We start from the raw sequence: 18111 nt of genomic DNA on the forward strand, positions 1-18111 counted from the left end.
ACAGGCAGGCGGGGGAGTTGGATGGCGCAACTGACGCAGCAGTAGCAGCCCAGGTTCTGAGGGAAGAAATGGGGGTGGCATACCAATCCAAGAGGCTGCTTTGAGCCCTCCAGGTCTCGTGGGGAGGGATGAAGTATCCAGATTTAATCTGCTGATTTTCTTTCAAGAAGCTCCTCTTCCTCATCAGGCCCAAACTGCTTAGCTGCCAAACACATGAACAGATGTGCGGCTGGGAGTTTGGAAGCAGGATCACTGGTTGAAAAGCTTGTCATTTAACACCCCCGACCTCAGCTTTCCCTATCTTCTCACTTTGCTGGCTGTAGGGAGTAAAGGTCAAGAGCTGATGCGTCTGTGCAAGTGGGAAAAACATTTCGCAAGGTGTGCAAGTGCAGTATTTTCTCTCCCTTTGTGACAAAAAGCAGGGAGAAACGGTTTCACCACGGTCGCCCCTGGCAAAGTGCTAAGGCTGGCCCAAGGGGAGGTGCAGAGCTGTCCCGGAGCGCAGCTCCCCGAGGATGGCGGATGCCCCGAGAGCCCTGGAGCGGGGTGCCTCCGCACCGGGGCTGACAGCCCAGAGCCCGAGAGGGACGGTGGGCGAGGAGAGGGCCCCGCAAGCCATCGAGCGCCGGGCAGGGCCGAGCAACGGCCATGAGGCGAGAGCAACGGCTGTCATCCCACCCGGGCGGGGTGTGAGGCGCGGAGGGCGGCCCCTTCCTCAGCGTTTTGGGGTGTTTTTTTTTCTTTCCTTGGGTGTTTGTTAGCAAACCGCCGGGGAGGGACTTGCAGACTTTTCCCTCGCTTCACGGCTGCCCAGAAAGGGTGGCCGCAGCGGGACACCGCTGGGTGTAACTGCCCTGCCTCACGGGGAACTCGCTCGCTCTGGGAGCGGGGCCAGGGGCTTGTTTACTGCTCTCCCCGTCTCGGCTGGCGAGGGCAGCGTGAGGTACCTGTGTCTCTCTGTGTGTGTGTGTGTGTGTGTGTGGAGACCTGCGGCTCCCGCCCTCCCGCCCAGCGCGAGCGCCGGCCGTTAACTCTTGACTGCCAGCCTCGCGCCCCCGCTCCCCCCCCCCCCCCCCCTCCTCCTTGCGCGGCTGCGAGGGGCCGCGGCCCCGCCCCCCCCTCCCCTCCGCTGAAGAGGCGCGGGGGGGGGGGTGGGGTGGGGGAGAAGAGCGTCGCTTCGCCTCCCTCCCCCGCCTCCCTTCCCTCAGCCAATCGGCGCGGAGGAAAGCCCTCGTGCCGCTGACGCCCCCACGGGAGCCCCCCTTTTAAAATAAAGCGGCGGCGGGTCGCCCCTCGGCGGGAAGAGTAGGGGCGGCTGTGTGTGTGGGGCGGGAGAGGGCGAGCGGCGGGGCGGCGGCCGCCTCGCTCGTACACACCCCGACCGACCGGCAACAGACCCAGCGCCGCAGGATGCCCGCAGCTCCCGCGGCGAGGGGCTGAGGCGGGCCGGGGCCGCGAGGAGGAGGAGGGAGGAGGAAGGCGGGAGCGGTGCGCGGGGAGGGTGTCGCGCCGTGCCCGCTCTGCGGCTGAGGATGGCGCCGGTGAGCGAGCAGCTGGCGCCGCAGGGCGCGGGGGACCCCGCCGCCGCCGCCCCCCTACCCGGCCCGCCGGCGGCGACGGTAGCGGAGCCGCGGCGGGAGAACGGCGGCCAATGGTGCCCCGGCAGCAGCGACGGCCCCGCCGCGCCGGGCGGCGAGAGCGGGGCCGGGTCCCAGGCGGCGACGGAGGCCCCCGGCAGCGCGGGCTGCCCCGGGAGCGCGGCGGCGGCCGAGCCCCCCGAGGGCGGCTGGGGCTGGGTGGTGATGCTGGCCGCCATGTGGTGCAACGGCGCCGTCTTCGGCATCCAGAACTCGTGCGGGGTCCTCTTCGTCTCCATGCTCCAGCTCTTCGGCGGCGGCGAGGACAAGCAGCTGGCGTTCAAAACAGGTGAGGGGCGGCGAGGGAAGGGGTCGGGGTCGGGGTGGCGGCTTCCAGCCCTTTCCGCCTCGGGCCTTCCCCGGCCCGGGCGGAGAAGGTGCCCCGGCCGGTAGCTGTCGCTGCCAGCGGTGCGGCCGCTCCGGCTGTCAGCGTCCGTGCCCCGCGGGGCTGTCCGGGGCGGGGGGCGGCTGCCGGCCGTCCCGCCTGGCTGTCCGCAGGCAGCGAGACCCCTCCGCGGCGGGCCGGAGTCTTCCCGCCGCAGACACGTGGGGCTGGGCTGAGGGACTCGGAAATACGGTTTCATCGAGGCGAAGAGAAGCTCCTCTCTCCGCCCTGCGAGGGTTTGCGCTCACAGCCGAGCCCCAGAGGCAGGGCTCGGGGCAGCAAGCTCCTGGGACATCCGGGGAGAAGCTGCAGGGAGAGAAGCAGGTGTACGCTGACTCCTTCCACAGCAGTGTTTTTAGGCATCTGTCATCGTGCGTTGTGGGAAAAATGCGTACTCTTGGTCCCAGAAAGTTTTATTCCCCCGCTCCCGTTAGCCTAACGATTAGTCTAAATTAACAGTGGGGTGTAGTGGCACTTAAAATTGATGTCAGGAATGAGCTTAACGGTTGCCAAACCCAGCATTTCGATGGGCGGATTTACTGCTGTAACCGATATCCTCAAACTCACCAGCAAAGTTAATGATGTTTACTAAACTCTAAAGACATAACAGCGCTATCGAAATCAAATCACCACTCTGCCATGACTGATCTAAGTTGTTCTAGGCACATAAGTATCGATTACTTCAAAGGTGAGCATATATTTATTTTATGTAAGCTCTCTTTGAAAAGTGTCTTGTGCTTTGACTTTGTAAGCTGAGGAAAAGTGGTTTTTGGCTTTCCCAATAATAATGAATTAATAATTACAATAATTTATTATAGTAAATAATAAAGTTGGCTTATTTAAAAGGTAGCTTACATAGTAAAATGTTGAAATATAATTAAAAAAAGTCATTGTCTTTTGTTTTTTCCTTACTAAAAAAGGTGTTCCAGCTATGTAGCCCTGCAGAGGTGTAAGCCTTCTAGGAAGTTTTCTCAGTGTTACAGACCTTTAAAAGAGTTTTGAAATTTATGTATTCCTTGATACCAGGATAAGTGGGCCTAAAGTTGAGATGCAAGAGACAAAGCAGCTAATTGTCCTCCCCTGACTTAATATTCTTGTCTGAAGTAGAAAACCAGGGCAGGTGTTTAGACTGAAGAAAGCAAGCTGGAAAGCTGTGGTGGAGCTTTAAGTGATGTGCTTTCCAGCGTTTGAACTGTTCGTGGTGATGTACAAGCTGTATTGCTCGGTGCTCTTGAGCTGGAAAGATGGGAAGCTATGTATGTCTACACACCAGGTGTGGCAGTGCCTGCTTCACAGTAGGGAAACGTGTATCCAAGAGTAGGATACTTAGTAGGCTCCTTAGCCCCTGCAGGAGAAGAATGCAGTTTTTTGGAGGAGATGCTGTGAACATTTGCATGCTGACCTGGGAGCCACTGGCCAGTCAGAAATGCAAAAACATGTGTGGTTGATGATACTCTTGTCTGTTCATGGTACAGAGGTGTAATTGCATTTTCTGAGGATCTGGTTCTCTAGTAATGGTCTCTCAAACTAGTCTTAAAAAAATAATTGACTTTTAGGTAATAGTGCAGTAGTCAAAATAATCAACAAGAGGAGGATTGAAATTACTCTCTCTTACCTTCCAGAAGCCTAATTGCACCACTGGTGTTTAAGTGAGGTTGAGATTGCGGGTGTGCTCCACCTATGTTTTTGAAAATTTGCCCAACTGCAGAAAAGAGTGGGGAAAAAAAATGGAACCTGGCTTTAGAGCCTAGTTGTTTTGCATTCTGCTTAGAAGAGCAGGAAGAATTCTGAATCCTGGATGCAGCCAGCACCTCCTGCACCACTTCTTCTTTTTTATTTTATTAAAAAAAAAAAAAAGCTACAGCTGCATTTTGTTCTGCTCTGTCAGATGTGCTCTGGTTTGGGTAATGCAGAAGATATTCGTTTTGCTTTTTTAAATCCAGTTGGGTTTAAGTTGGGGGAAATAGTATGAGATAGTTGCCTTGACTAGGTGACTTGTGTGCATGTGAAGGAGGACTGCAAATACAAAAGTGCCTCCTGTAAATAGCAGAACAGCAGATAAAAGGGTATCCTTCCTTTTAATACCTGAAAGTACCCTAATCAGTCTGAGCACCATAAGGGCTGAGCAGCAGCTGTTAAACAGAAACTTTTGTTCCTTAACGTTGAACTTCATCGCCTAGAAGATGTCTGCTATTTTTTATCTTCTTGAAGATAGGACCAAGTGTGAACTGAACTAAACAGATTGTGATACAATATTTAGCTTGCCATGAAGGGGAGCTATGATCAGAAATGGCAAATTGCACTTAATGTAGCTCTTATTGAATGCTGATGGATTAGGTGGTGTGCTGTAGAAAGGAAAAGAATGACTAATGGGATAAAGTCAGTATGATTTTAGCGTTAGAGAAAACCCTAGGCTGGTCATTCCCATGGTATTGATTATAGTACTTAATCTAGTTAGTCTCTTGTGTTCGGTCTGATTGTGACTCGAAACTGGCAGTGAAAACTGAGTTTGAGTCAGGTTGAATGAATTTGAAAACTGGGATTTGTAATTAAAATTTTCTCGCTGTGTGGTTTTGCTTTGGAATACAAAGTTTAATATTCTAATACTTCTAAAAAAAAAATTTCTTTAAAATCTGGAATGCTGATTTTTTGAGAGGCATGATAATTTCTCCCGGGACCCCAGGTCTTTGTGGAATCTTGCAGTTGATCCAGAGTACCACAGAATTCAACTTTTTTTTACCTGCAAGAGTACTTAGCTGTTGCCAGATGTTTTTGTGTGCCTGTTCTTCTGGGACCAGCCAGTAGTTGTCTCTTGCCTGGTGTTTTCCTCAAAAAGAGGAATTAAGTAGTCTATATATATAAGTATGTGCTATTTTTGTTATCTCTTAATAACATTTTGTAATCTCTTAATGGATGCCTATCCCTATGTAAGGCAAAATGGGAAGGAATCATAGTATGTGCTATTTTTGTTATTTTTAGTAGATGGATAGATATTTATCAGTATGAAAGGCAAAATGGGAGGACGCAGTAGGGAGGACAATGCAGTCAAGAAGTGACTCTGCCTTGCAGATAAGAACTGGAGGGAACCAAAAGTACAGGCTAGGCAGTGAGACTGTCTCCAAAATGTAGCATCAGCAATGGATAAATAAGATTAGTAACTGTAACATTATTGCAGGATTTAGGAATGTTAATGGAAAAACTTGTGCTGTGGGTTATAGAGGGTTCACAAATGTCCTCAAGGGGCATCTAATTATAATTCATATTTTTTATAAAAAATTTTGAACATAACTAGTATACACTATTTTGGTATTCACATTACTAAAGAGCTTGTTTCTTTGGTAGTGCACTGTGTAAGCATTTCCATTGTTTCCTTGTGTAGCCAGTTTTTTGTTCAAAAGCTAATTGATGCACAACTACAGAAGAGGAAAAGCCCCCAACATTAAGTATAAAACTTCTAGAAAGGTGTGCCTGAAGTCTCAGGAAACTACTCTGTTCGTTGTTTATAGTTCATTGTGTTTGAGGAACAAGTTGGGTGGAAAAACACAATGGCAATGAAATACAGGAGGCTCTTAGTCCTTGGAAATGGGGCAGACCTAGTAGGCCTCTAGTGTATGAACGCAGCTGTAGTCTGATCGTCCTTGAAGGGAAAGGATTGGGCCCTGGGGCCAGTCCACGTTCTGGCAGGAGGAGCCCTTGGTTCCTGTCCCTGTTGGCACTGGCACAGAGGGATGGGGAGCACTGAGCCAGCCCCCCGGTTATCTCGGTTAGAGATCTGGTGTGTGAGCCCCATCTGGTCCTGTGTGTGCTCTCTTGATAGATGCCTCTACTGTATAGGTTTTTGTGTGTCTATGTACACATACCTGTCTTCAAAAGGCAAATAAATACTAAGATACTAGTATCAACAGAGACAAAAATACTGGGTTTTACTTAAAAAAAGGTAGATAAAAATACTAGTTCTACTAGTTCAGTTACTTCTTGTTCTATGATTTACAATGCTGGTTCTGTAACTCCACTGGATTATTCTCTCTATGTTTGTTCACCTTCACTTATACAAATAGCCTTGCACAAGAGTATATACTGTTATTACTGTTCTGCATCCTCATGTTTGTTTGGTGTTAGCAAGTGTTATTAGAAGACAGTGCATCAGCTGGCGTGAACTGGTCATCTGTGTGCTCATATGTATCTACCTTGGTTTGACTTTGTAAGGTGCAGCCTTTGGTGATGTATTTGGGTATCACAATGATTGGTAGTTCATTGAGCTGGCTTAACACCATCAGCACCATCGGGACTCTTGGAGCTGGATTGTTGCAGGTCCGATGGATAGGGCAGGGAGGAGAATTCTGCCTTTGCTGTCATACCCAGGCCATAACTCGGATACTGTGAAAATAACTTTGGATGACTACAAAGATCTGCAAGTGTTGAGAACAAGTGAACCGCTACCACATATGGTAACTTAATTTTGCTGAGCAGGGGTGGCTTTTAAATTTAATAGGACAGTTTGAAGTTGAAGTTTTTCCTTTACTCTTTCCTTGAATCTTTTGCTATCTTCCTGAGCTTTCTTCAGAGATAAAAACACTATCAGCATTTTCATTATCATTCAAGTTCTGTAACTGTCCTTCAGAACCACACTTTCATCTCTAATATTATGGCATGTGGTTTCCAGTAAATTGGGAAGCTTGGCAAGCTGGAACTGCCACATGGCTTATGAGAGAGCAGCTGACTTCTTTTTCTCTCTCTTTTTTTTTTTTTTAAGAAGAAATAAATCAATTTGGAGCATAGAAGTTATCAGAGCACACAACTGTAATTTGTGTGAGGTACAAGAAAGCACACTACTATGTAACAGTTTGGTCAATAAGGATTACATTGCAATGAAGGATGTAGTTCCACAAAAACTTGGACTGATGGGTATCAGTGCTGCTGTAGTCCGCCTGCCTTCCCATGTTTGTGTGGCCATTGAAGCCAGTGCAGGGAACCAGCAGTGGGAGCAGATTGGCTGAAAACTAACCTGCTGTAAAAGTAATGATTCATTTTATTCAGCTGCAGTCATGCTTTTGTACTCTTTTGACTTGGCTTTGTGGTTATAAATATGTCTGTAAATGAAGACTCTGGAGTAGTTGAAATTATGACTAGGTCAAACTGGAAAGTTAAAGGTAGTTTCTTTAGTACGCTGTCTCTCTTTAGGACAGAATAGTTAATGGCACTACTGTTTATGCATACACACATGCACATGTATCTTGATGCCTCCAGCTCTGGAGCATTTCTCTTTAACTGGTTTGCAGACTGATTAGCCTTGTGCCTGATAGTTAGGTTGTCTTTTTGTGTTTTTCTTGTTAGAATTCACATTGGTTAGATCTCTTCCTGTTCCAATTGCAGATTGACTTGCAACACATTGCTTAGTTAGAATAATATTACTAATGTGTCTGACAGCTATTTACCAGTCTATTTTTGTGGGCTTCTTTAGAGGCAGTACTTTAATTTCACAGGGATGAAACATCCCTATAAAAATCTGAAGATGGCTGGCTATTGCCACCACTCTGCATTAATGCACATGCCTCAAGTTATGAGCTTTTGTGTGCTGTCTTTCAGACAAAACTATCCTCTCAAATCTTCAACCAAATGCACCTAAATATTAAGTTTTTACTGTAATTTATTCATGAGGTGAACAGTTGGATGAAAGCAAAATGGTATTGAATGTCCTGCAGAATAATTTGCTGTTAGTGTAATCTATCAACAAAGGTGTTCCCTTAAAGCTATTACATTGGTAAAAAAGCTAAATGTAGTTTAGTGCCTGCCTGTAGCTATGCTACATCATTGTTAAATCATAATAATGTCAAAGTAATGAAAGAGTTTTTAAACATGATGTTAAAGCAGTTTAAAACATCTTTAAAAATATTAAGTGAAAGTATTAAAATGAAACTTTATATTTAGCTTATTTTTCATTCATAAGAGAAATGCTTTGTTTGATGGTTCTTAAGATGGTGTTAAAACTGACTGTTTTCCAGTCTCATCCTTGAATGGCAATTTCTAAAGGGTGTATGTAAAATCTTTTTATTGAGCACTCTCATTTCTAATCCAAGTAACCAGCAGTATCATGTGCTTAGACTGTTCTGCAGACGGATTAAGACTCAAACTTGGTTTGATTTCCACGTAGCAGAAGAAGCTTCAGGGTCTCGGAGAAGATAAAGTCAATCCTTTCCTTGCTATGCTGTGCTGTGCGGTGTGCTGACCTCCTCCTGCGTTTCCTTCACTTGGTAACGCACACGGTCTACCAGCACACACCACTTGCAGGCAAGTGGTCTGGTGCCTGCTGCCTCGGTGAGGGGCCCCAGAGCTGCTCGGATGCATCCTTCCGCAGTCCGGGTCGGCACCTGTGGTGTCACAGGGACAGTTGCTCCAGTGGTTGCTGGGGCTGTTTGCCCCAGGTTGCCCTGTGGCTCAGCACCACTGCTGAGCAAGTGTTTGCTGTTCTGGGAAGAGCTGCTGGCCCTCTTTTGGTATGCCCTGCTCTTGGCTAGCTGCTGTGCTAACTGCTGTGTCTGGCTGCCTCGGCTGTGCTGTCAGAGCTGTGCTCTAGGCCGGCCCCCTTCATAATGTGAGGGGTTCAACAGTCATATGAAATCTAGGATTTAATGTTTTCTGAATTTTACTTAGGTATTATTTACTGTTTGAAGAGCCACATGCAGATAAGCTTAACTGAGGAACCGAGTGGCAGTTCAGGTTTAGCTGTAGAATTGTCATGCGCTTGGAAAGTATCCTAATCTGTATTTCAGTTCCTCATTTCTGGATTTATGGCTTAGTTTATTAATACTTTTAAAACATTTGGGGATAAGTATTTGGTAAGTCACATGAAAGCTTCTTTAGTTTGTTAAATGTTAAGAAAATTTTGTAATTGGAATGCTTGATATTTTCTAGCCTTTTACTTTTAAACAAAATGTATGTAATAAATTCTTCAGTTTGGTTTTCAGAACTACCTATGTAAATCTTAGTCTAGGTTTTTAAGATAATTTTTTCCAAATATTCACGTAATGTAACATCATCATAGGGGGGAAAAAAGGGTTTGTTGGTCTGAATTATGAATAAAAACTTAATAGAATTGTACAGCTCAAAGATCATGCTTTGAAATGAGAGGAATATTCATAAAATTCTAACTTACATTGCTATGTGTTGCTAAGGAAAATAAGGTTTTCCAATAAACATTCATCTATAATGCTTAGCAAGTAATTGCCCAATTTGAAATTGCTTCTGCTCTGTGAACTACAAGGAGGGACATAGACTGATTACCTGCATCCAAACTAATGTAGCACTAATAATGTAACTGCTTTATTTTAGAACACTCATTGTGGCAGAAGGAATAATATAGGTTCTTCCATATCTTCCACAAATTTTTTAATTTTTTTTTTGTGAACATACACAGTTAATGCAGCCTTAGACTACTGCAGTTTAACCTTCAGCAATATGTACAGAAAGGATAATTCTATGAGAAAACATTCCCTTGTGATCTTATATTATCTGTTTTACTTCCAGAAATATAATTTATTACAATAATAGCATCTCTGTTTTATATCTTGCTGTTAATTTTCATGGGAACTGGATAGGAATGACTTGTTCTAATAGCTAAGTTAAAGTAGCAGCCCTTTAGCAAGTATGGGACCAATTTAAAAATCATCAGTGTTAGTTCCCACACACAGAAAAGGATTACTGGGATGTTAAGCCCAGCCTCTTGCTGTTATCAGCAGCATGTCTATAATCCCATGAAACTTGGTCTCCCTTAGATGGTGGGGTTATATTTGGACTGCAAGTTGTAAAGCAACTTTTTTGTTGCCTTTTTGCTCTAATAAGCAGAAGTAGTGAATTCTTTGGCTATTTATCTTCTGCAGTGTGCTTTGTTCAGTAGAGCTGTACTTTACGTGTATGTTCAAAGTAACTCAGAAGAGTTTTTTCTTTTGTGTTTTTAACAACATATATGTATGAGAAATAATAAGTAATTTAAAACATGCTAGCTATGAATTCCATTAGTCTCTAACTATTGTCCTCTTGGAAATGACTTGTAAAATGGGCAATAAGGATTGTCTTCTGGCTCCTGGTCTGGGTTTTAGCCAGTTTTTCAAGATGCTTCAATAATAAGGTTCCAAATAGAAAATGTATTGGGTAAGTACTCCCAAAATCTTTCTAGTTCATTGTAAAGAAGTATGTTGATACCAAAGTTGACAGATTTTAAAAATACTCTATAATTTTAACTCTATTTTATCAATGCTGTAACTCTGAGCAAGGATAAAACACTAAGGTAGAATGTTCTAAATAAACTGTGATCTTAAGCTGTCTGCTTCTGTAGTCTGGAAGGAATGAACAGTCCTTTCTTTAGGAACAAAACACAGCTTTGATAGTTGCAAGTACATTATATGATGACCAGGAATAGTGTTCTTGTGTACAAGGTAGGAAAGCTGCTCTTTTGCCCCCCCCCCCCCCCGCATTTCTTAACTACAACACCAGAAAGGGATTCTTCTAATCAGAGAAGTCCTAGTTTGAGCTCTTACTGTATTGCATTGAATGCTTAAGAGCCAAAGAATTCAAGAAGAAAAGGGAATGTTAGTATTCATTAAAAAGTGATCCTCAGTGAATGTTGAGATGGGCCATATCTTTGGAGGTTTTTGTCTGTGCTGTCTCTGGTATTGGCACTCCAGAGCCCCCTGATGTCCTTGGGCTGACTGTTGTGACTCTGTCTTATTTTCTATACCCAGGCATGTACTATCCAGATGTCTCTGAAGGAGTTGCTTAGTTTGCTCCAGACTAGAGTCTGGATGGCAGCTAAGCAGTATACAGAATGAACAATTGTTCAACAAGAACATTTGTGTAAAACAGAAACCAATTTGGTTTGCCCAAGAAGGCCTGTATCTCCTATCAAAAGAATTGGAAGTACTGAGTGTTCTTGGGCCACATAGCCAGGGCTTTCTTGGACAGTAACCTGATGCCGTGTTATAATTAGTCACGATGGAGAACACGCTGGGGTTGGAATAATCTCAATGGGTTACATAGGTGAGACTGAAAGCCTACTTAATTGTCAATTTGCTCCATGTTTAGTGCATAGTATAGTAGTTTCAAGGTGGTTTGAACTGGTTGATGGCATTAGCTGCTATATAATGCTGCTTATTTTTTTGAGAGGAAAGGGGGTGTGGTAATGGTGCTTTAGCTAAAGATGCTATTAACCTCAAAGCAAGTGAGATTGAAATCGAGAACCTGAACTATGGTGCATACTTTGGACATGCATCAGTGGTATGTGTCATGGTTCAGAGTAACAACCTTGGAAAGTCAATGTAGTGTTGCTAGACAATTTTTCAAATCTTGAGTGTACAATTTATATCATGACTTTTGGGTTCTCCTTCAATTAATTTGCAAAAATACTTCCTGTGGCCCCTTGAGTTCATTGGTTTAAGTTGTCATGTGTGTGACAAAACTGAAGGTATGTAGTGTAAAGAAAGCTTTTATGGTTTTGGCACATGAAAGTAAATTTGAAATTGTCCTTTGTTCTTTTATACCTTCAAGTAATTTCCTACCTTTGAAATATTTATGTCGCTTACACTCCTCAAAACCCAACGTTGTGTTCCAAACTTGAAAGAAATTAGAACTCTCAACTTATAATTTCTGACACTGCTGGGCGCAGGCAGTGATCTAGAAAATCAAATCAACACTAGGAAGTTTTCTGAAAGCTTAAATAAAATGTGCGAGCTTGGGATGTATTTTCTAATCCTATCAGAGTAACCCCATTTTTTACAAATTGAAGCATGGAGCATTAACAGCTTTTTACACCTCTGTACATATCAAAGTCTTTTGTTCGTAGTGCTGCAGTTTAATGAACATTTAGTTTCATGCAGTGAAATCACTGACCCTTGAAGATGGGGGGGGGGGGATGGGGGATGGGGACAGAATTGGGTAGCTTACTAGGAAGGCTGGAGTAGAACTGCACGAAATTGGTATGGGTCATGTTAGTATGTGTATGCACAATCAGAAGTTTAGTCAGCATGACCCAACTCTGGTGTTCTGGATTTTTATTGCTTTTTGTAATATTAGGCAAAGAAAATAGTATGTTGCATGCAATTCATGCTACCTCATGCTACAGTATTAATCTTTTGATATATGTGGTATAATTCATTAATATTAATGTATGTTATGTGATACAGGTTCAGTCTCTACATCAAGGTCTCTGACAAAACAACTGTATACTGTATTAATCTTTCTAGCTGGACATGTATGATTTTGGCAATTGGTCAAAATATCTTTAAATATTTTGTAAATAATTTAACTGTATTTATTAAGGATAATTGTATTGGGAAAATACAGGTAGGGGCAGGCAGATATCCTACAAACTACTCTGCTGCTTGTTCTTTGGGATACTGTCATGGCTGCCACAGAGCAACTGAGGTATCTTTTTCCTGTTTTATGAGGTATCCCACCTACCAGTCTTCTAGACGCATATTTTACTCATGAGGATAGGTAGTAAGCGTGGTGCTATAAACAGTAAATTTAAAAGCCAGGTGAAAAATTGTATCATGTCTTTAAGACTCCAGAACAACCACATAGGTCCAGTTGTAGGCAGTTTCAAACAAAGGATGTAGATTCTTAATGTGAGAGCAGTCCTGTAGGTTTCAAATTAAGGATCAGAATGAAAAAGATACAAACTTAATTTCAAGATGAAAAGTTGCTGCAAGTTTTACTTTGCCTTCTGAAGGTGATAAATCTTAGCATTTCTTACGGCTTTTTGTTTATAAGTAGTGTGGATTCTCTGGAAACTTTGAGTGCTAGTTCTTTGGGATAGGAACTCAGCCTGAGAGATTGCTGGTTAGTGCTTACTGTGCAGAAGATGCTGGTATTACAAATGGTTTTCTTAGAATGGGAAGGCTTTCATTGTTTTTTTTTATCAGGACATTTCTTTAAAAAAAAAAAAGGTTAGAGCTCTGCTTTCTTAAGCTTTTGCAGAGCTCTGTAGAGCACTGCATGAACTGTTCTGTAATTCCTCTTCAACATACTTATTTCTGTTTTTCTGGAAGAGAACAATTTCTGTGACTGAGATACCATAGCTTGGTCATAATGGCTTAAAACCTGGTCACTGCTTTTCTTTTGTGTATTAAACTAAAATCTGAAATAGGGGAGGCTCAATGGACTTTAACAGATAATTAAGAGTGGTCATATTTAGCCTTAGAAATGGCTAGTAACAGTAACGTGAACAAGGTGACTAGCTTGTGAATCTCTGGCTGGTGTGATGGTAGCTGATCAGTAGACTTATTGGATCTTCTCAGAAATCAAGTAAATCATACTTGTTTTCCTTTTAAGACATTAAATGCTAGATTTTGTCCACACAGTTTTTGGCACTGTTTCCTGTGTTATAAACAAGTGATGATTCTGGTAAAATACATGTTAATATACTTAAAAACCGATCCTGATAATATTTCCTGTTCTGGAGCTTAAGATGCATCTTTGACTTTTGCTCTGCATCCTGCTTAATAGGAATGTGTTGTTAATTTTATACATATGTGACATAAAAGCCCATAAAACTTTCAACTAGAGGAGGGGGAGAGGTTGCCCTCTAACATCGTATCTTGTGTATACCTTTATCAGTTTCCTAACAAGCTATACACCCTCACTGCCTACTCTTATTTTTAACAAAGGCAGTGTGTCTGCTCTGTAATGCAGGGCTCTCCATCAGTTTGTAAGCTCTACTTTTTCTTAACTTTAAATTTCCTGATAAAAGAATCATAAGGGCTATAAACTAATTGCTTTTCTCTCAGGCTCCTCCCCATGCCATTACCACGAGAACTACCTGCTGTCTTTGTGCAAAAAAACATCAGAGCTTGGGAGTGTGATCAATTAATTTTAAGGTAATCTTGCCACTAAGTGAAACTGCATAATTAATAAAATTCTTCATTTTCTTGAATGAGTGCCTGTAGTGGCCAACCTTTTAGTGAAGTGTTGAGCGTAGCTTCGTATAACACTAAGACATTGAGGAGTGGGTTGGTGTTTGGGGGAGTGCACAGATGTTTAGTGGGAATCTAAGAGGTGGTTAGAGAATGGCTTAGCAGTGTTTATGCAAAGATAGTTGAAGTGAGGGGAGCTTGGGACTAGTGTAAATGCAGAGGAAGGAAGGAGCCTCCACCAAGTGTTAGTGCTGGTGAAGAAGAGATCAAAGGTAAAATCAATCTGCTTATTTTAAAGGTAGGACATGTCTTGTTAAGCCACCCTCTAGTCAGAATGCTGCATCCACACAGATTTATTTGCTTGATTATGTAAGCTCTTATCTTCCAAATTGATTTATACTGCTTCTCACTACAGCTATGCTTTGCTGTTGGCATTGTCATTTGTTTTAGCAGTTACTTTTTGCCCTTTAGCTACTCTCTCCATTTTTTTATGAAGTCACTTCATAATTGTAAAGCCTTTTTCTATGTGCAATTTGGTTAGCTTAGACAGGCACAGGTTCTTTGAAATTCTTTAAGTAATGAATTTCAATTTAGTAAGACAAGGATCACAAATGTTTTGTGATAGAACACAGTACCATAGGATTTTAAAGCTAGCCTGTTCCTATGCTTGTCCCCAATTTAAGGAGTATCAGTTTGAAGTATTATAGTTGCATTCTTGCCCTCAGTAGTTATTTCTGGCATGTGCTAAAAATCATAAATAGGTAAACTATATATAGTTGTTCCCCTCCTTGCCTTTCTTTTTCCTGTTTTTTATCTGGGTCACTGTGGGACTGTTGAAGCAAATGTGATGGTCTGAGGGTTTTGCTGTGTTCCAAAAGGCATGATGTGAACAGTGCAGCCTTCCTAAATGGCACTGGTGCCAATCATTCAGTGATGCTTGGCATCACACTGGACCTATAATGTGCGTTTTGCTTTTATTGGTGTGTTTTCTTTTGCCTTGCTCTGCTTGTCTGTTCTGCTGCACTGGCATGTTGGGTGACACAAGCATTTTCAGCCAGTGATGCAAAATATGCAAGAGTGATGTTACACCAGGAGATAACTGGCAAGGTATGGGATTCAACTTGCAGATTATAGTAGATGGAGGTCTAATCAGTACATTCAGTGGAATCTGGAGAGTTACTCAGCTGGCCAGATGCAGGCTTCAACTTCAGGGTTGGCTGAAAAGCTGCAGTTTACCCTAGCTGCGCTGACTAGATCTCTGCTGACTCTGGTGGGAGCTTTGACTTCTCCCTCACACAGACATACATCTATGCTTGGGTGCTTTAACATGGAAGTTGAATCTAGCTCCAGGTGTCTTGTCCCTGAGCATTTCATTTTTGTTGGTGGGCACAACAAATACTGTCATATGCTTGTGAGTACATGCTACAACTGTACTGTCTCTGCTCTAACAGTATCTACACTCTGACATGCACACCAGTGCCTGCTAGTTAGAGATCACATTTATATACCCAGTTAGTTGGATCTTTAGGGGCTTTATTGTCAAAGTTATCTTCCCTTTTGAAGGTTTATCAAACCTGATAAGATTGGTACAGCAAATAATGCCCCACAGAACTGTTTGATGTTCTGATGTTGTATGTAGTTACTAATTTAGCTGTATTTGCTGAACTGTCTTCCATGTGATGTTGTATGAGCTTCAACCTCTAATTGCTCTAGAATTTAGTTTACGTGCGTATGGAAAACAGGCTGATGCCGAGTTTCTGTGGCCAACACTTGTATGATTCTGTTCCTCAGAAGTAAAGGTAAATTCATCCTGTAGTTGGAATGCTTAAATTGTTCATAAAGCTCCCAATGGTTAAACTATAATTGTAGGTGCTGCATTATTTTCAGCCATTTCCAAATATGAGGCAATTATAGGCAGCTTTTCCAGGCATGATTGTAGCCAGTGGTTTGTTGATGTGCAAAGTTAAGCTACACAGAAGAAAAAAAAAAAAATCCATGTGAATACATTAAGAAAGTTGAAGTAGTTTACCAGCCAGCATTGGTAGACTTCTAAAGCATGTTCTCAGAGGCAAGATATAGCTGCTCAGTGTGATTTTTTTTTTTTTTTTTTTTTTTTTTTTTTTTGCCTCTGTAACCTTTCTGTTTCCAGTTTTGATCTTGGCAGGATTACAGAGCCCCTGGCATATGTGGAGGCCAGACAGTGCCAGTCAGTTATGCCCTGTCCCTCTGGGAGAGGGAATTCGTGCTGAGCCCTGCATTTGGTTGGAGCTGGAAACTGAAAATTGCTTCTTCTCTGAAGCAGTGTGTTGCTCCTGAAAGTTGTCATGGCAGGGCATAATGCTTTGCCAGAGTATCTGGGAGATGCCAGTTGGTACCTGCCAGTCAACTATTTTTTTTTAATTTTAAAGTGTTGGCTGGGCTAATATGCTATTTGAGACTTTTGGTCATGTGTTAATTATATCTCATGAAGATGACCAAATACTTGTAAATGAAGTTTAGAGGGTTTTTTTTTTTAGGAGGAAACTGTCTAATAAATAGATTAGCTGACTAGGATTTAGCTGGATATAAGCAAATACAAGTGGAAGCATTCTGGTAATGTTTTCTTATTCTAAGGAAAACACTTAAGAAAACTTGTAGCAAATAAAACTTGAAAGATACTTCTGGGTTATGCTGGTATTACAGGTTAGATGGAACAATAATTGAAAAACTGAATCTGAAAGCCTAGACATTATGTATGCTGATCTCTGGAGGTAGGAAGTCCTGATTATGGTCACATTGGTACTCACTTTTACATACGTTGAATATATATTAAAATATTACTGTTTCATTTTTATCATTTATTTAACTTGAGCATTCTTTGTTTTTTGTTCTGTAATGCTTTCAGTTTGTCTGAAAATAGACCAGTTGCTGTGAAAAGAGATTGTTGGGATAGCATGCTGCCTGTTTTTGGCTTAAACAGGTGTAGGCAACCAGTGGCACTCCTAAGGTTCTGCATGCAAATGAAGGGCCACTTCTTTCTTGTCTTAACATTAATTGTCTGTATATGGGCAGCATCTGGAAAGGTCAGTGCTGCTTTATTAGAAAATGGCTTGGAGAGTATTTCAGGTTTTTTTCTTTCTGAAATTGTTGCTTCTTGCCCTTAAGTAAGAATGTTATCTAGACAATTCATCTCAAGATTTAGTATTGTTGTTGTTGATCTACAGCAGCAAGATATAAGGTCTCTGACTTCCTGTATGTGTCAGCTCTCAATACTTTACTGATGCAAATTGCCAATACGAAGTGCTGGTTTCTACAGTTTCTGTAGTTGAGTTGTTTGCAACAGTTAGCTTTTCTTAGTTTTCAAACCAGAGAAGAAATGCAGGAAAATGGAATTACTCTTCTGTTATTTTACTAGTTTTATTATTATTACATTTACTTTTACATTCCTCATATTAAATGAGGTGAAATGTTCTCCATTTTTGATCGGGAAGAGGAAAATGTAAAAGTAACACTTAATCCAATTAATGTATTTTCCTGCTCTGATTCTTTGTGATGACTTTGAGCATTTGGTAGTAACTGAGCATGAGCTGCTTAGTCACAGAAACCCAATTCCTATTATTTCTGCTCATTGAAGGGAATAAATGAATTACCAGACACTAATCTTTGGATAATTGCTCGCTGAGCAGGAGATCTTAGCTTTTAAAGAAATTAGTTTTGTAAGTTTATAGAACTGTCAGAACTAGTGAACTATTTAAAAAGGTTAACCATAAATGAACAGAAGCTGAGCTTTCAGTTTTTTATTCGTAACTATTGCAGTTGAACCTTGCAGTATACCTAGTGTGTGGAGGGAGACATTATCTTTCCCCTTAGGAGTTATACTAAAACTTATCAACCGAAGTTTAAGCTGAAGTCTGAAATCTGTGTCAGTGTTTCCAGCAGTACAGAATCAGGATGTATGTGGAATAAGATACAGTATGTATTGCTGTTTTGAATGACCAAACCATTCTGGGTTTGAAGTAACTCTTGCTCATTTTGGTTTGGTCCTCTAATTCGGACATAGAGGAAGGTGTGTGCTTTTTAGCTCTAGACAGCCTACCCTGTGACATTACATCATGCATGTAACTTTGCCGGTTCACCTTTATTTGATGTAACTTGAGCAGGTTAGCTTTCAAAATCTTTCTTGTTCTTGATAACTGGGTGGACT

The 18111-nt window shown here is 42.3% G+C and overlaps 1 protein-coding gene across 1 annotated transcript in view; it reads left to right on the forward strand.

Annotated features, from left to right (window-relative positions):
• The first annotated feature begins 1307 nt into the window (after window positions 1–1307).
• SLC16A10 (solute carrier family 16 member 10) overlaps window positions 1308–18111 on the forward strand; it is a 77006-nt gene continuing 60202 nt past the window's right edge. The window contains exon 1 of the mRNA XM_029999659.2: window positions 1308–1926. Coding sequence (XP_029855519.1) covers window positions 1533–1926 — 394 coding nt within the window. The 5' untranslated portion in view covers window positions 1308–1532. The remainder of the gene's footprint in view (window positions 1927–18111) is intronic.

This window comes from Aquila chrysaetos, chromosome 2, assembly GCF_900496995.4.
Source record: "Aquila chrysaetos chrysaetos chromosome 2, bAquChr1.4, whole genome shotgun sequence".
Lineage (NCBI taxonomy): Eukaryota > Metazoa > Chordata > Aves > Accipitriformes > Accipitridae > Aquila > Aquila chrysaetos.